The following is a 14,405-nucleotide window of genomic DNA, read 5'->3' as shown; positions in this document are numbered from 1 at the left end:
GCTTTACAGAAGAGATGCACAAGTATTCATCTCTGAAAGCATTTGCTGGTATAAAATACACCCCCCAGGGCATAGAGCTGAACTTGGCTTTTCTGGGATGTATCCAGCAGCAGCAGTGCCATCATTAAAAGCCTTTGGTGGAGACGGGAGTTGAGGGATCTTATGTTCCCCTGGCTTTTCGCCCCAGGCACTGCCTCCTGCTCTCTCAGCCATGCCAGTGGGCTTTGTGCTTTCTTTCTCCAGGTTTTCTTCTTCTTAAATGAAAGATTCCCCATCTCTGCTGCAAGCACGGACTGTGGACCCTGTGCTGAGAGGATAAGCCAGGTGAGAGCAGGAAGAAGTGAGCAGGGACTCCTGACACCAGTGTTACCACTAAAAGCCTCTCCCCCGAGGCAGATTTTTCTTGAGCGAGGCACACAGGTCAGCACCTCGATGATTTACAGTGCAGGACATCATCTGGGGGACCTGGGGAAGGCGCTGAGCACAGGGACAGCAGCAGCCTTGATGGGTTGCTTAAACACATTTCTGACTGGAGGAAATCTGGGATGTGGCATGCTAAGGATGCCACGCTAACTTCTGCTAAATGCTCACATACAGCCGGGCAGCAGATACGCGGTCTGTGAAGGCACTGCCGATTTTCCTCTGCCTGCTCTTGGCATAACGAAGCCCAATGGGTGTGTATAAACAAAGCCAGCATCTCTCTCGCTGGACCTCATGCATCATTTATAGCCAGCTTTTCCGTGGCACAAGAAACATTTACATATGCCAGCATTAATTCCGAACGCCACTTCAAAGCCATCTCTGTCTAATGAACCCCGTGCGCTGTGCACAGCAAATTCCACCCGAAAAATAATTAGCAACACACGCCACCAAAGCGTTACAGGGGGAACGCAGCACACCACCTGCTGAAGCAAATGAATGCCTGATTTATTTATTTTTTGCCACTTTTTAGCAATATTCAGGCACTGACTCAAAGCTGTGCTCTCTTCTCGGCTTTGTAGGGCCCTGGGAAGCATCATGTTCCCACTCTGCTTTCCAGGCTGAGGGGTGATTGATTGGGGGGGTTATATAGAATCATAGAAAGGCTTGGGTAGGAAGGGACCCCAAAGATCATCTAGTTCCAACCCCCTCACCACGGGCATGGGCAGGGCATATGTTTTTCTTAGACCACAGCTGGACAGAGTTGTGCAAGACCCTGCTGATTTCTCTGTGCTGGGAGTGCCAGTCAGGATTTAGAGTGCAAGCAGCTCATTGTCCCTTTCTCTAAAGCTGCACAAGTCCCAGGCTTTTGGGATGCTGTCATCTCCTGACCAGCCACAGGCTGGTGGCTGGGAGCAGGACAGGACACACCAAGTCTCACCCCAGTCTGATGGTCCCACGGATGTTTTAGCCCCTGACTAGCATCACCTTCACTGAGAAAAAAAAAGAAACTGGAAAGAGATCAGGAGATGAAGGTTTTGGTGCCTGTACCAGCCATGGTGCTCCCACCCCATGCTGGCCCTACTGTGAACAGCTCAGGGAACCAAGCTGGCTGCACAGAAATTATTTCCTTTAATCTGTGTCAGAGCTGCCCAGTCCAGCTCATGGTAGGAGGAGCAGCATGTTTTGCTCGAGGCCTGACGTGGTGGCATTGCCAATGGGACACCCAGGTAACAAACCACCGTGGGAGAGGGATGGAGGCCAAACCTGGAGGTGGCTGTGGGCACAGGGGGATCGACTGCACCGGGATGATGCTGGGATCATGGATTCTCCTGGTTCTGTCCTCCTGGACTGGAAGGAAGGTGCTCAGCAGGATGCTGCTGTCAGCCCCGTGCTGCGCTGCCCGTGTGGTCTTGACAGCATCAAACCACGGGATTCAAACTGTCAGTCTCTGCCTTGTTAGGATGCAAGGGGTTAAAATGTTCTTCCTATGCAAATTAGGCTTAATTAATCCTTTTCATCAGTTGCAAATATACCTTCTGAACCCTATTAAAAACATGAATATGCAAATTCAGACCTTTTTTAATACTCATTTTCAAGGACTTGGAGTCAGGCTTGATTATTCGATTCCCGTTAACAGCCTGTAAAACCTGGTGCAAAATTTAATTTCCATTTTAAGTTACCAAAAAAAATATGAATCTGTTGGTAATTAAGCTAATTACAGTGTTACACTAAAGAGGAGACAAACAAGGAGGACAAGATCATTCATTACATTTAACACCGGTTACAGGACCTAGGGACTGTCCCGAGTTAACTGTGAAGCCAGGAAAGAGCCGTGATGGAAACAAGGTGCATGTGAGGAGGTTGTGGCTTTTGGGGGGCCCAGTGTCTTCCTCCCCTTGGGAACACATCTCCTTCAGTCCCATGAGCCACCCTCCTCCTCCTCCTAAGAACAGAAGCAAGGAAGAGAAGGTGCAGCCAGGCTGGAGGGGTGTTGTAGCTGTCGTGGGGTCTCTGCACAGGGCAGGAACATGCTTGGGGTTGGAATTTCAGAGTAACCTGTAGAACCACCCTAACTGCCAGAGGGACTGGGGCTGGGCATCCTATGCAGTGGGATTTCCATCCACCCACAGCACTTTCTCCATGTGTGGAGTGCAGAGGGGAGGTTAGCTGACAACTCCCTTCACAGTGGCAAAGGCAACAGGGAATGACCAGACTCTGCAGAGGCACCTACAAACCACTGCTCCACAGCCACACTGTGAAGCAAACAGAGGTACAGGATGGGACTCCCTATAGCTCATGCCCATGCCCAGCATATGTTGGGAGATGCCAACCAAACCAGCTCAGCCTACACCACACAAACCTCCTCTGCTCGGCAGTGCTGGTGGCTCCCAACTTGCCCATCAAGCTTCCTGTGTTTCCCAGCTCTGCCTGCATGCACTTAGAAGTGATGCTATAGACTATTAATTATGGTTTACCACCACAGTGATCTCTTCAAATCAGTCATTAGGACACCCGGGGTCTATTCTGCACTTGCTGTTTTCTTGAGAGTTTGCAAAGTTAACATGCAACTTGTGAGAGCTGTAATCCTCACCTCGGGGAAGCAGCTCAGGGATGGTAGCACTCCATGGCAGGTTCGGGCGAGGAGTCTCACGACTGGGGTGGAAGCACAAAGGTGATGCTCTGCCCACAGGAACCAGGGCTCAGCGTCCAGGATACTGGTGCAGGAGACTCCATCATTGAACTGAAGTGCTGGCATTACCTACAGACTTACCCAAAGACATCCAACACCGGCAGGATGGATCCATCCAAGGGATTCGTGCTATCCGGGGAGCTTTTCTCCCTCCTCCTTGTCTCAGCGCAGCTGCTGGGATGGGCGCCTCAGTTCCCTATGGATTTGGTTCATTCCCTGCCATCGTCTCCTCTCCAGGGCTGTTCCTTCCCCTCCCAGGACTCACGGCGAGAGGAGCTGTCACTTCAGAGCACGCCACTCACGGGCGGCTCTGCCTCGTAACAACGGGATCAGAGCCGGAGCCGATCACGTACATCCCCAAGGGCTGGAGCGTGACTCCCAAAACAAGCTGAGGGAACATGTGCACATGGAGGAGCTGGGAGAGCCGCAAAGGGGAGAAGGGGTGAGAGAGGGACAGTGTGACTTGCCATCACCCCATTATGTATGTGGCTCTGCATGGTCAGCAGGGAGTGGGAGGCACCTCCAAAACACAGGAGCCAACTGATGTCCATGCTCTCCAATTCTCTTTAGGGAGGCCTCTCCTTGGCAGTGGTTATGGGGCAGCCTGGCAGATGAACCAGCCACCAGCAAGGCGAAGTGCCTGCCATCGTACAGCACAAATGTCACCCAGTAGATGCTCATGGAGAGAGAAAAGATCCACCTGCCAAACTTCAGAGCCTTTCACCTGCCTGAACACTTCCCATCATGTTGATACCAGAAATTTCTGATCAGATCAATGGAGTGTGATGACAGAGATGATAAGGGAAATACTCTTGTCCTCTAGCCAAGCCCTGTGCCTGGCACATTCTCCTGCATGTGCATCCTCCTGCCCTTTGACCTGCCTGGTGCACCTTGTCTACTGTATCATATTTTGGGGGGAGTCAGAGATGCAGAATTACCTCCTCAGTCCCTACAAGCAATGATCTTGCTCCCCGAACCATGAGATATGATTGCCCTTATTACTTTAGCTTGCATAGCTGCGAGTCCTGTTAATGGTCATAAAATTACCCAGTCCTTATTTAAATCCTACAGCCGTCTGTGTTTCAATGACCTCCTGATGGTCTCTGGCTTTGTTCCAGGTTGAAGAAGCATCAGAGGGACCAGGAGGGAAAAAGAGGCAGTGGGAGGATTAAAGAAAAACAACCAAAACCACAACAAGCAACAGCCAACAAAGAGAATTCAAAGTGAAATGGGGAATATTAAAGAGAGCTCAATCAGTCAGCTGGAGAGTTCAAAAAAACATCACCTGTCACAAAGAGAAGGAATACGCATCAGGTAAAATTAGCAACACTAATAAACTCATCAGCACTGGAGCCTGGGCCAGGAAACAGCAGAGGGAAGACAAAGGGGTTGGTAGAGGCTTGATCCCACGTTGGGGAAGCAGAAGAAAACTGAAAAACTGAGGGAATGTGCTTTGACAGAGGAATGTGGTTTGGGTGGCAACCAAAGGCATGGGCTGCTCCTGAGACCTCCAGCAGCAAGGAGCTGCCTTTGTGGTCCTTAACTTACATGGCAGCGGTTTCTTTATTTTCTTTCTGTTTTGTCCCTTGTATTTGCTCCGAGGGGAAACAGAAGGAAGGCTGGAGACACAGACACAGGGGGTGGAAGGAGCAGGAGGAGCTGCTGGGATGACCACCCAGGACCAGGGTCTGCAGCAGTCCCTGGGTGAAGGCTTTGGCCACTGGTTTCTATATAGAAGGTTTCTGGAGCAAAAATCTCCTCTTTACTTTGGATGCCAGACTGTTCCCCTGTCCTTTCAAATAACATCTGCAAACTCCCAGAGTACCAATAAATTTTACAATAATAATTCCCCCAAACGAGAAACAAGAACTGGAAAACCCCCAAGCAGCAGAGAACTGTTTTAACGTAACTAAGCTCCAACACAGACTTCCATCAATTTTGCAGCAAATCTGAGTCATGAAATTAAAAGTAGCATCAGCATATTTTCTATTAGCTAGGGTTCCTTTTTCAGAACAGATCATACATTCCTACCCTATTTTTCTAGACACTTGTGTCAATGCGATATCATCAGATGCCGTTCAGTCGCTCCTCTTAGCCTGAAAAAAGCTTTCCTATTGGGAAGGATGGGATTTTAATATTTAAAAAAGACTTCATGAAAGAGCTTTGCTGATTTTTTATTTATTTATTTATTTATTTAATATCCCTCCCCTGATCAGAGTGGGCGCGTTTTGTAGCTTTTAAATATCATGCAAGTTTCAGCAACGCTGCTATTAAATCCGAATCTGCTGTCACAGCAGGCAGTGGGAATGTGATTCACACCAGCACAGAGAGCCTGTTCCATCCTCCCCAGCTCCTGTCGTTAGCTACAGTCACCTGGCATCCGACACAGTCATCGTTTTCCCAATGTCTTCAAACAGCAAAAAACCACAACAGAACCAAACCTGCCCTGGCTGTGCCCTCTCCCACACTGAGCAGCACGGCCCGCCAGGGTCTGACATCACCTTGGTGATGTCCTAGGAAGGCTCTTGCCTCTCTTTTCCCAGGGTTTATTTTGACATGTCCACCTGTCAGCCCAACTCACACCACTCTCAGCTGTCTCTGAGCCCACTGCTGGGTTGGGAAATTAAAAGAGTGGGTGCTGCTCCTTGTTTGAGCACTGGAGCAAGGGGAGGGGAGCGATGGAGAACCAACAGCAATGCTGGCACTGCTGGCTTCTCTCTCTGCCCAGCACCCTGTTTCTTCAATCCACCCCCAGCTCTGCTCCTGCCCTCCACCCTCTAGGTACCCAACTCCATCACAGCTTCATGCTCTATTATCCTATAGTGTTACAGGGAGAGGATCCAAAACTAACATCTACAAACCCCGACCTTCTCATGGCTGATCCCAAAAGGGTTTCCTTAGTTCCTTCTCAGTCATCATGCACTTTCAGGACAATGCTGAGGCTCATGCAAACAACACAATATGATGCCAAGAGCCAGGAGACACAAAGTGGGAGCAAAAGGCACCATGTTCAGAGATGTGCCCTTAGGAGAGGCACAAACCTTGCAATACCTGCCTTAGCCCAGAGCTCTGCTGCTTTCACTGACTGCATGGCAGCACCTGACATCTCCTTGCCCGTTTGGTGTTTATATATACACACAGATGGAAAGGGTTGATCAGCAGAGGAGCGGGGACTCATGAGCAGTTTGAGTGAAGGGAAGCTTCAGGCAACACTGCAAACAAGACGGTGCTCTGACACACACAGTCCCTCTAATAAATCACATTTTACAGTCTATAAACCCAGCGAGCGAGCACAGAGACCCAGCGAGCACACGCACACTTGTGATCGCTCTCGCCTCTCCCCTCCAACCAACTGCAAATTTATTACCCATCTCCCAAGATTTTCTAAAAGGATTTCCCACAAATGGAGCTGGAGCTTTGCAAGTGATGAGCCGAGATGGGACTCACCTCGGGTGGTGGCAACTGCGATCTCTGTTTGCATTGCCCCAGGGGGTTGCACCCATGGAAGGGGCAGTGAACACAGGGCCCTGTGATGGGCTTCTGAGCCCTGTGTAGGTGGGCAAGGAAGGAGTAATCACTGTGAAATTCAGTGTCACAGTTACTCCTTGCAGCTCTGTCGTGGCTCCGACAAGCAGAATGGTGGCAGAGATGGGAGCTGCCGTGGTGGCAGTGTACAGCCATGTGTTTGGGGCTTCATCCTGAATTCAGTGTTGGAGCTAGAAACTGGGGAGGCTCAGCTCCTCTTCTCCGTGTCCCACAGGTGGCCCAAGTGGCTTTGCAATGGCCACACTTCCACATGAAAAACTCCCAGGCTTCCACCAGTGAGCCTTAGAGAAGTCGAGCTTCTCAAAAGTCCCAGTTTCATGCAGTGCCCAAGCCTGCTCGCTGTGCAGCAGTGTAATGCCATGAGCAAGGACAGGGATGCTGCTGGCCAAAGCAGGACAGTTATCCAGCAGCTTCCCAAGCTGTGGAGAGGACCAGGTGCTGCACCACGCCGGCACATCTAGCCAAGCACCCATCCTCACCACACACCTCTCTCAGCTGTGCTGCTGTATTAAACTTAGTTGAACAAATCAGTCTTGCTGGGAGTACAGGGAGCAGAGCAGTAATTCATCTGTCTCCTCCCCACCGGAGGCATCTCAGAAGACTACTGTGTGTTCTACCTGAACTTATTATCCTTTCACTCCTGGGAGGCAACTTTCCAGTGGGCAGAACGCATTTTCCCTTGTCGCTCTCCAGCATCGCTTCTCGCCTCACCTGTGTTTTGCTAAGATAGAGGGTTTATTGTAAACTTATTAATTACTTCATTTCTCCTGCAAGGAGCCAAGAGAAAAATTTTCAGAGGCAGCCAGGATCCGCTATTGTGTCGGCGGAGGAGCTGAATGCGGCTGACGTCATGATTCATTTTCCCCATGACTGAGGAAGGCGACTCTCTGTGCCACGTCGCGCATATGAATCAGGCAGCGTTCCCCTGGCACAGCACGCCTGGCAATTCATCTTCCACCAGGACTTCTTCAAGCAGAAGAGAAAACGCCAAACTTTTTGCTGTCGCGCTTCCCTGCAAACCCTGCGCAGAGGAAGGCTGGGGAGATGGGGGCTGCAGACCCCCCACAGCTCACGTTTGTCCCTCCACCTCTGATCAGGTGGGTCTATAGCAGCTGTTTTCTGTGCCTGTAGACACATCAACAGGTCCCAGAGTGACTCCAGCAAGCACAGCCAGCCCTGCAGCTGCTGTGAGCATCTAAGCGAACTTTCTAGCCTGTTCCCTGCTACCTTCTCTCCAAGCTTAGGGAATATGTTCCTGCTGATATCAAGAGGAAATCAATACACACAGACGTTCATAGCAAACTGATCTGGTTTATGGCAGCAGGTGTTGGAACTGGATGATCTCTAAGTTCCCTTCCAACCCAAACCAGTCCATGATTCTATGATACTATGAATGAGACTTTGCCTGGAAAATATAATGATGTTCTCCCTTCTCAAAGCACTACCAGCATCAGATCATTGATGGAGGAATGGTTATCAACCTCTACATGTAGGAGAGCACAGCAAGGGCACAATGTGTATCCCAAATAAAGGAGTCATACACCCAGTTTGGGATGCTAAAATTTATTCTTATGACAGAAGAACTATATCCATTATAACACAAAATTTCAGGCTTCTGGGGATGCTCCATCTCCACAGAGGAGGAGGAGGGAGACCCCCAAAACAGGTACCCACAGGCTGGTGACAGGTAGCAGGCTAAAACCAGCAGCAGTGAGAACACCCTAAATCACTCCATTCCAACTTCTACAGTCCTGAGATAACCAAGAGCCCAAGAATCTCAGTGAGGAACCAAAAGCATGGCAGTGACATCTGAGCACACCACACAACACAGAGGTGTAAACACAGGTATAGGCTCTTCAAATGGCCATTTATGCTTATGCTTGTCTGCTCAGTGGTGGCAGACTCAGGTAACTGATATCTTGAAAATAATTTCAACCCTGTTGAGTAATGAGCTCTTTGTAAGAGCAAGAGACCTTCCCTGGGTCCCTGTCCTCCCATTAGAAGAGAACAACCATGGGACAGGAAGCACCAGCCTCATGCAGGCTCATCTTTTTGCTGCGGCCAAGATTTGGGGAATCCCTTTGGAAAAATCTGTGAATGGCAATGCTGTGACTCCTCAAGCCAGCAGTTTCCACTGTATTCCCAGAAGGATGCTGAGAGTCTGGGTAGTGATGAACACACTGCCCAGTTCAAAGGCAGGGATTGGGTCTGGGCACGGGAGAGCCCTGGGATGGAGCTAGACTTGCCCTCTCACAGGAGGAAAATTACGCTTTTCAGAGGAACTGGTGGGATTTGTGAGTCAGCATGAAAAAGCAGGGAAGAAGGAGTTCCCTGCAAAACAGAAGTAACCCAATACCACAAATTAGGAGAGGGAGACAAGAATTTGTCCTCGCTACCTCAAGTGTCCTGCCCAGGAGCGCTCAGCCCTGGCTGGTGGCTGGCAGTGGGACGCTAAGCAATGGTCTGGCGGCTGAAGAGTTCGAGGGTGAGGGCGCTGAGGAAGGCTGGGATGCTGTCCTGGCGGAGCAGGTGGAGGTCGATGAGCTCCCGGATGGTTCGTGAGAACTCAGTTTCCAGAAGCTGCATTTTTCCACCAGAGGAGCTGGAGGCCTAAAGGGAAAGAAGAACAAGCCCATTAATATCCCAGGGTTTTAATTCACCTCCTGTGATTCGTGATGCAGGGAAGAGCAAGCAGCATCACCCTGAAGCCTCCTTTGGCAGGATCGGCCTGTCACCAAGGACACATTATCTGTTTGGCACATGGTGTAATCAGGCTGTTACTGAATCCTGCATTCCAACATCCCCAGGCAGGACCCCTGTGTGAGCCTTCCCTGGTGACAACTGTGGCAATGGTAGGATGAGGGCTCTGACCATCCTGGAAAAAGACTGCGTTGCCAAAGCAGAACCAGAGTGCCCACATCGGGGTCACTGCCACCACCACCACCCAGGCCTTGGGTGGCAGGAGTTCTGCACAAAGGCTTTCTCTCCATGAAAACACTTATCTCTGAAGTCATCCCACTTCTGTAGGAGGAAGCAGACCTGTTCCTAATTAACACAACTCCTTTCCAATGAGTGCTGATCCACACGGCATCCCTGAAGTGTTTAAATCAGCCTGGCAGCACACAGCCAAAACCTCCAGAGGAATTATTCCAGAGATGCTCTCATGAAAATAAGGAAACTCAACATGTGGGAAGACATTACAAATCTCCTATAACATATAAAACAAGCAAAAAAAAATGCTAGATGCAAGAGAAATAAGGAATGCTTGGAGCCTCTCCTGCCCCCGGAGGTACGAAAGCAGCTTGTTTATTAATAAACAGTAAAAACATCAGAGCACAAATGCTAATTTTTTCCCCTGCCATTTTCCTCTTCAAAATGCTCCCATTCCTGATTGCTCCAAAGCTCTGCTTCCTGATGGAGCTGAAGTGGGATGGCACAGGCTGTGCCAGGCATGGCCAGCATCCCCTGGGGTGTGCAGGAACAGGGCAGCCCCCCCACCCCAATCAAAGGATGCCAAGATCCAAAGCAGAGGATTGCCACGTGAAAGGAAAACATGGCTTTACCTGCCAGGAGAGAAGGGAAGCAATAACCACCCAGAGCCCCATGGAACCTGCTTCCTCCTGGTTTCATGTTCTCAGGAGCCTGGACACATTTAATTATGAACTTCTCATGGTTGGGTCACTTTGGATTGTGAAGAGTGCAAAGTACTGAGGATGCCCCTGTCACCCCCGAGCCAGGCAGGGAATTGAAACAAGGTTTCCACGCGAAAAAGTAAATTAGCTTCTGTTTAAGTGTCCTTCATTTTGGTTGGGTTGTTTTTCAGCAAATCCAAAGGATGTGCAGTGCTTTGATCTGCTGCTTATTGGAGCCACCTGATGCTTCCTGTGCATCTGAGGTACCACTGGGCCAGATGAAAGAGGCCAACAGGGGAGGGGGCAGCGATGGCAGAGGAAAGAGGAGGGACAAACATCCCCAACATGCAAAGCCAGAGGTACAATGTGAGGCTGTAGCAGAGCAAGGAGTGAGTACAGGGGCTGGGTGCTGTGGCAGCAGCACAGGATTTGTTTTGCAAATCCCCCTCGGATTCAGCTGATGGGAAGCGCCAGTTTTGGGGGAAGGTCCGAGTATTATGAATGCATCACTTGTGTCTCTAAAGTCAGCGCTGAACTGAATTCATCCAAAATGGGAATTCAAGCTCTGTATGAAATACACTGACTCCTTTGCAGATTTAAAACACTCTTTGGGCACAGAATTAATTTTCCAAGAATTTACAAGCAAATCCATTAATTGGTTTAGTAGTTTAATTAATTAAAGTAAGTTCCTTAAGAAATTTAGCATCCAGTGCCAGACCATTTGCTTGTGTTTTATGACCTCTGAAAGAGAGCAACATAAATGTTTTAAATTTCCTCTACTTTGAGCTCACTGGCATAACGTGTGAAGGCTACATTTGAATATTTTCCTTTTTTTATGAGATTAATGGCAATTTCTCTCTACTATTCTTCATAACCAAAGTTTCCTCCTGCAGCAGAGGAAGAAGAATAACGTTCAGAAAAGAGTTATGAGGGCAAATATGTGCTTCTGAGGAGACTGATATTTCCTGCTGAGTTCAATGGGGTCTGTGGTTTCTCTCAGCTGTCAAGAGAGGCACCATCCTCCCCCTCACCTCCATGGCCTCTGTCTCCCCTGAAACTCCAAAAAATCAAAGAAAACCCCAGAAAGCTTCCAAACCCCAGACATCTCACCCAGGTTCCTTATGATCGCTTCTGAAACAGGCACAAGGCAAGAAGGCAGCCGCTTGGAAAAAAGGCAATTCTTCCTCTGCCAGGAGATGTTTACATGTGAATTTGGAGGATGGATGCACTTACAGTGCAGTTCGTTCAATCTCACACTGCTTTTAAAAAAATTGAGAAACTTTTTTTTTTTCCCCTGGGAGTGTTTTAAAATTGCTATCACTGTTACTTTTCTTATTATTTGTTTTTATTGTTTTTTTTTTTCCTTCGCCCATCTGTTCATAATGTAGTATAGGCTGGGATGTATAGACAGATTTGCTGCTTTGGGTTCAACAGCAGGAGCACCTCTGCAGCCTGTGCTTTACAAATAAAGTGATTATACGAAATAATAGCAGTATGTTCCCATTAATTCACAGGATTTCTTTTCAAATGCCAGGCTGCATCCTGCCTGGTGCACCCACAGGCAGAGAGGGAAGTGCTGGGGTGGGTGGCGTGGGAGCAAGCAGGGAATCGCAGCAAGGCAGGGGGCTGTGCAGGGGTGTGTGGAGCACCGAGGGGGAAGGCAGGGGGGGGATGCCCTGCTGAATGAACATTGCAGGGCCTGGTTGTTTCACACCATTCTGGATTAATGCAGACCATGCCTGTGACTCCAGGTCTAAAAAATTGGATTTATGAAAATACGAAGATGAAATTTCCAGCAGTTCAAAGCTGGAAGGGCAATCAAGTCCTCCTCTTCACTGTTCATAGCTAGGATTCCCTCCATTTTTAATAAATTTTTTTAAATTAAAAAAAAAATCTCAACCCTCAAAGGCAAACTCCTGGACACCATCGCTGCTAACAAGAACTTGCAGGTGCCAGCACAAACCAGCAGTTCACATGACACACTCCATGTAATGCAATCACCATTTACTCTGCTGATGCATTCCTAAAAATTCTAAGTTTCAACAAAGGCAAAACCACCCAAGCCTATTTAGGAATCAAATGTGAAGCTGAGAGGAACAGAAACAAGTGTCACATGGGGACAGTCCATGAGTTATGGGGTGGGAGAGACCAGAGCATGTTCAAACCCAGTCCTAACTGCTCTGCCCCCAGCACTACCTGGTGTCATCTCTATAGTGTGTTGCTGCTTTTAAAGAAAAGTGTGAAATCAACATTTAGAGTCAAACTGAATACACAGGATCAAAGGAAAAGCTGAGCCTCTGAGTACCCCCATCCACCCCATAGTCAATGCTTAGAGGAGTCAATGCAAGAGGACACTTTGGGGACCAACATCACACTTCACTCCCCCTTTCCCCTCTGTGCTGAGCAAGCCAGCCAAGTGCAGCACTTCACTAGAGATTCAAATATTGCCCCTTCACCCTCAGTTTCCCTGACCACAAGGCAGCCTGAAGCAGCTGAAAGGTAAGCACTATAAAAACACCATCTCTCAGGTACTCTGTACATAGCCCTATATTGGTTTCTTTTAATTCATGGAAAAAGTCTACCTGGCTCATTAACTACTGAGATTCAGGTCTATGTTATGTTTTATTCAGATCTCAAATACTTGCAAAAGGAAAGATTTCAGCTTTCACCAAGTTATGTTGCCAGTTCAGTCTGATTTAAGGCCTATTGGGACCTTTTCTAGAGAAGCAAAGGAAATCAATCTTTGCCCCGTGTTACCACATACTTGGCTCTGCTGGGGGGGGGGTGTGTGTGACTGTGGTTGTAGATTTGAAGGGTGGTACCCTGTTTCTCTCCTCGCAGGTTGTGCTACCCCACAGCAATCAGAGCAATCAGATTTCACTGTATTGTAAACCACAAGAAGACAGGTCTATTTAGCACATGGCAACATAAACTTGGAGTAGCTGCTCCTGGATCTGCTCGGAGAAAGGAGCTGTTAGTACAACTGTTTTTCCAGGGGAGTCAAGATCAGCAGATGCCTGCCAGAAGGAAACATCATAAATCTTCCTCTTAGCCCTGGAAGCTGGTAAATTATTCAAGGCTTTATAGTTTAGATATACATATAAAAATCTCTCAAATAACCACCAGCGTGGTAGAAAAGCGAGTTCTCAGATCTAACAGGGACCATCTCAGCAAGGAGAAGACAACACAGAAGATGTGAAAGAGCAACAGGCATTCCCAAACATCTCTGCTAGAAGATGGACTTGCAGCTGGATGGACCAACATATGGACCATAACAGAGGCTCTCCCCACTATTGTCATTTCAGTGTAACATATACAGGACTTCTGACTGCTGTTTACCCCCATGCTGCTGTTGCACACAAAGGCTTCCTGAAAGCCCAGACCCAGCATTTCCTTCTCCACTTCTTCCACCAGCAGAGGGGTAGTTATGTTAAAAGTGTGACAGTGGCTGCTTAAGTCATTTCAGAGCTCACAATATGGCTCAGAAGCGCACTCTGATCTAGATACACTCACTTTTTAGTGTCTCATACGCCTCCTTCCTCTTCTCTCTGACACATACCTAAAAACAATGGATATCCCCACTCTGGCTCCAAAAATACCATTTGCTATAATCTGGCATGCAGTGTGACTTGAGTCACACAAAGGATGCCTCTTGAAAAATACAGGTTGAGCATAAGACCCAATGTCCTGTAGACCTTCAGACACTGGAATAAGACTGAAAAGAGGGTGGGTGCATGCCCCAAGGAGAGAGCTGACATAGAGATGTATCCAGAAAGTAAGGAGTGGAAATGCAGAAACAGGGAAAAGAGGGCTACAGCATTCAAAACAACTTGAGATTTCAGCATGCAGTGAGAATATCCTACCTTTGATTTCCACACTGAGAAAGCACAACTGCCTTTGGGGATGCAATCCATGCAGGACATGTGTTCCTGCATCTTCAAACACACACCTCCAGTGCCGGAGGTGGAGTTCCTGAATGGGTTTTGGCGAGCTGACAATAGGGATGGTGGAGCTTTGTGCCAGGCACAGCAGGCAAGACAGTTGTGTCTCAGCTGGGGAACAAAGGAGGTTCAAACACCTCCACAGCGTGAGGAAGGATGTAGTCTAGGACTCTG

The 14,405-nt window shown here is 48.5% G+C and overlaps 1 protein-coding gene across 3 annotated transcripts in view; it reads right to left on the bottom strand.

The window, feature by feature from the left end:
- Nucleotides 1–8,211: 8,211 nt before the first annotated feature.
- MAD1L1 (mitotic arrest deficient 1 like 1) overlaps nt 8,212–14,405 on the bottom strand; it is a 352,477-nt gene continuing 346,283 nt past the window's right edge. For all 3 annotated transcript variants that reach the window (XM_051777190.1, XM_051777198.1, XM_051777211.1), the window contains one exon: nt 8,212–9,268. In XM_051777190.1, coding sequence (XP_051633150.1) covers nt 9,110–9,268 — 159 coding nt within the window. In that variant the 3' untranslated portion in view covers nt 8,212–9,109. The remainder of the gene's footprint in view (nt 9,269–14,405) is intronic.

The sequence above is a fragment of the Manacus candei genome, unplaced genomic scaffold (genome assembly GCF_025592945.1).
Source record: "Manacus candei isolate 608988 ecotype Guabito, Panama unplaced genomic scaffold, ASM2559294v1 h1tg000002l, whole genome shotgun sequence".
In the NCBI taxonomy this organism is placed as follows: Eukaryota; Metazoa; Chordata; class Aves; order Passeriformes; family Pipridae; genus Manacus; species Manacus candei.
The sequence above is the reverse complement of the archived record's forward strand: the minus strand, read 5'-3'. Positions and strand labels throughout refer to the sequence as shown.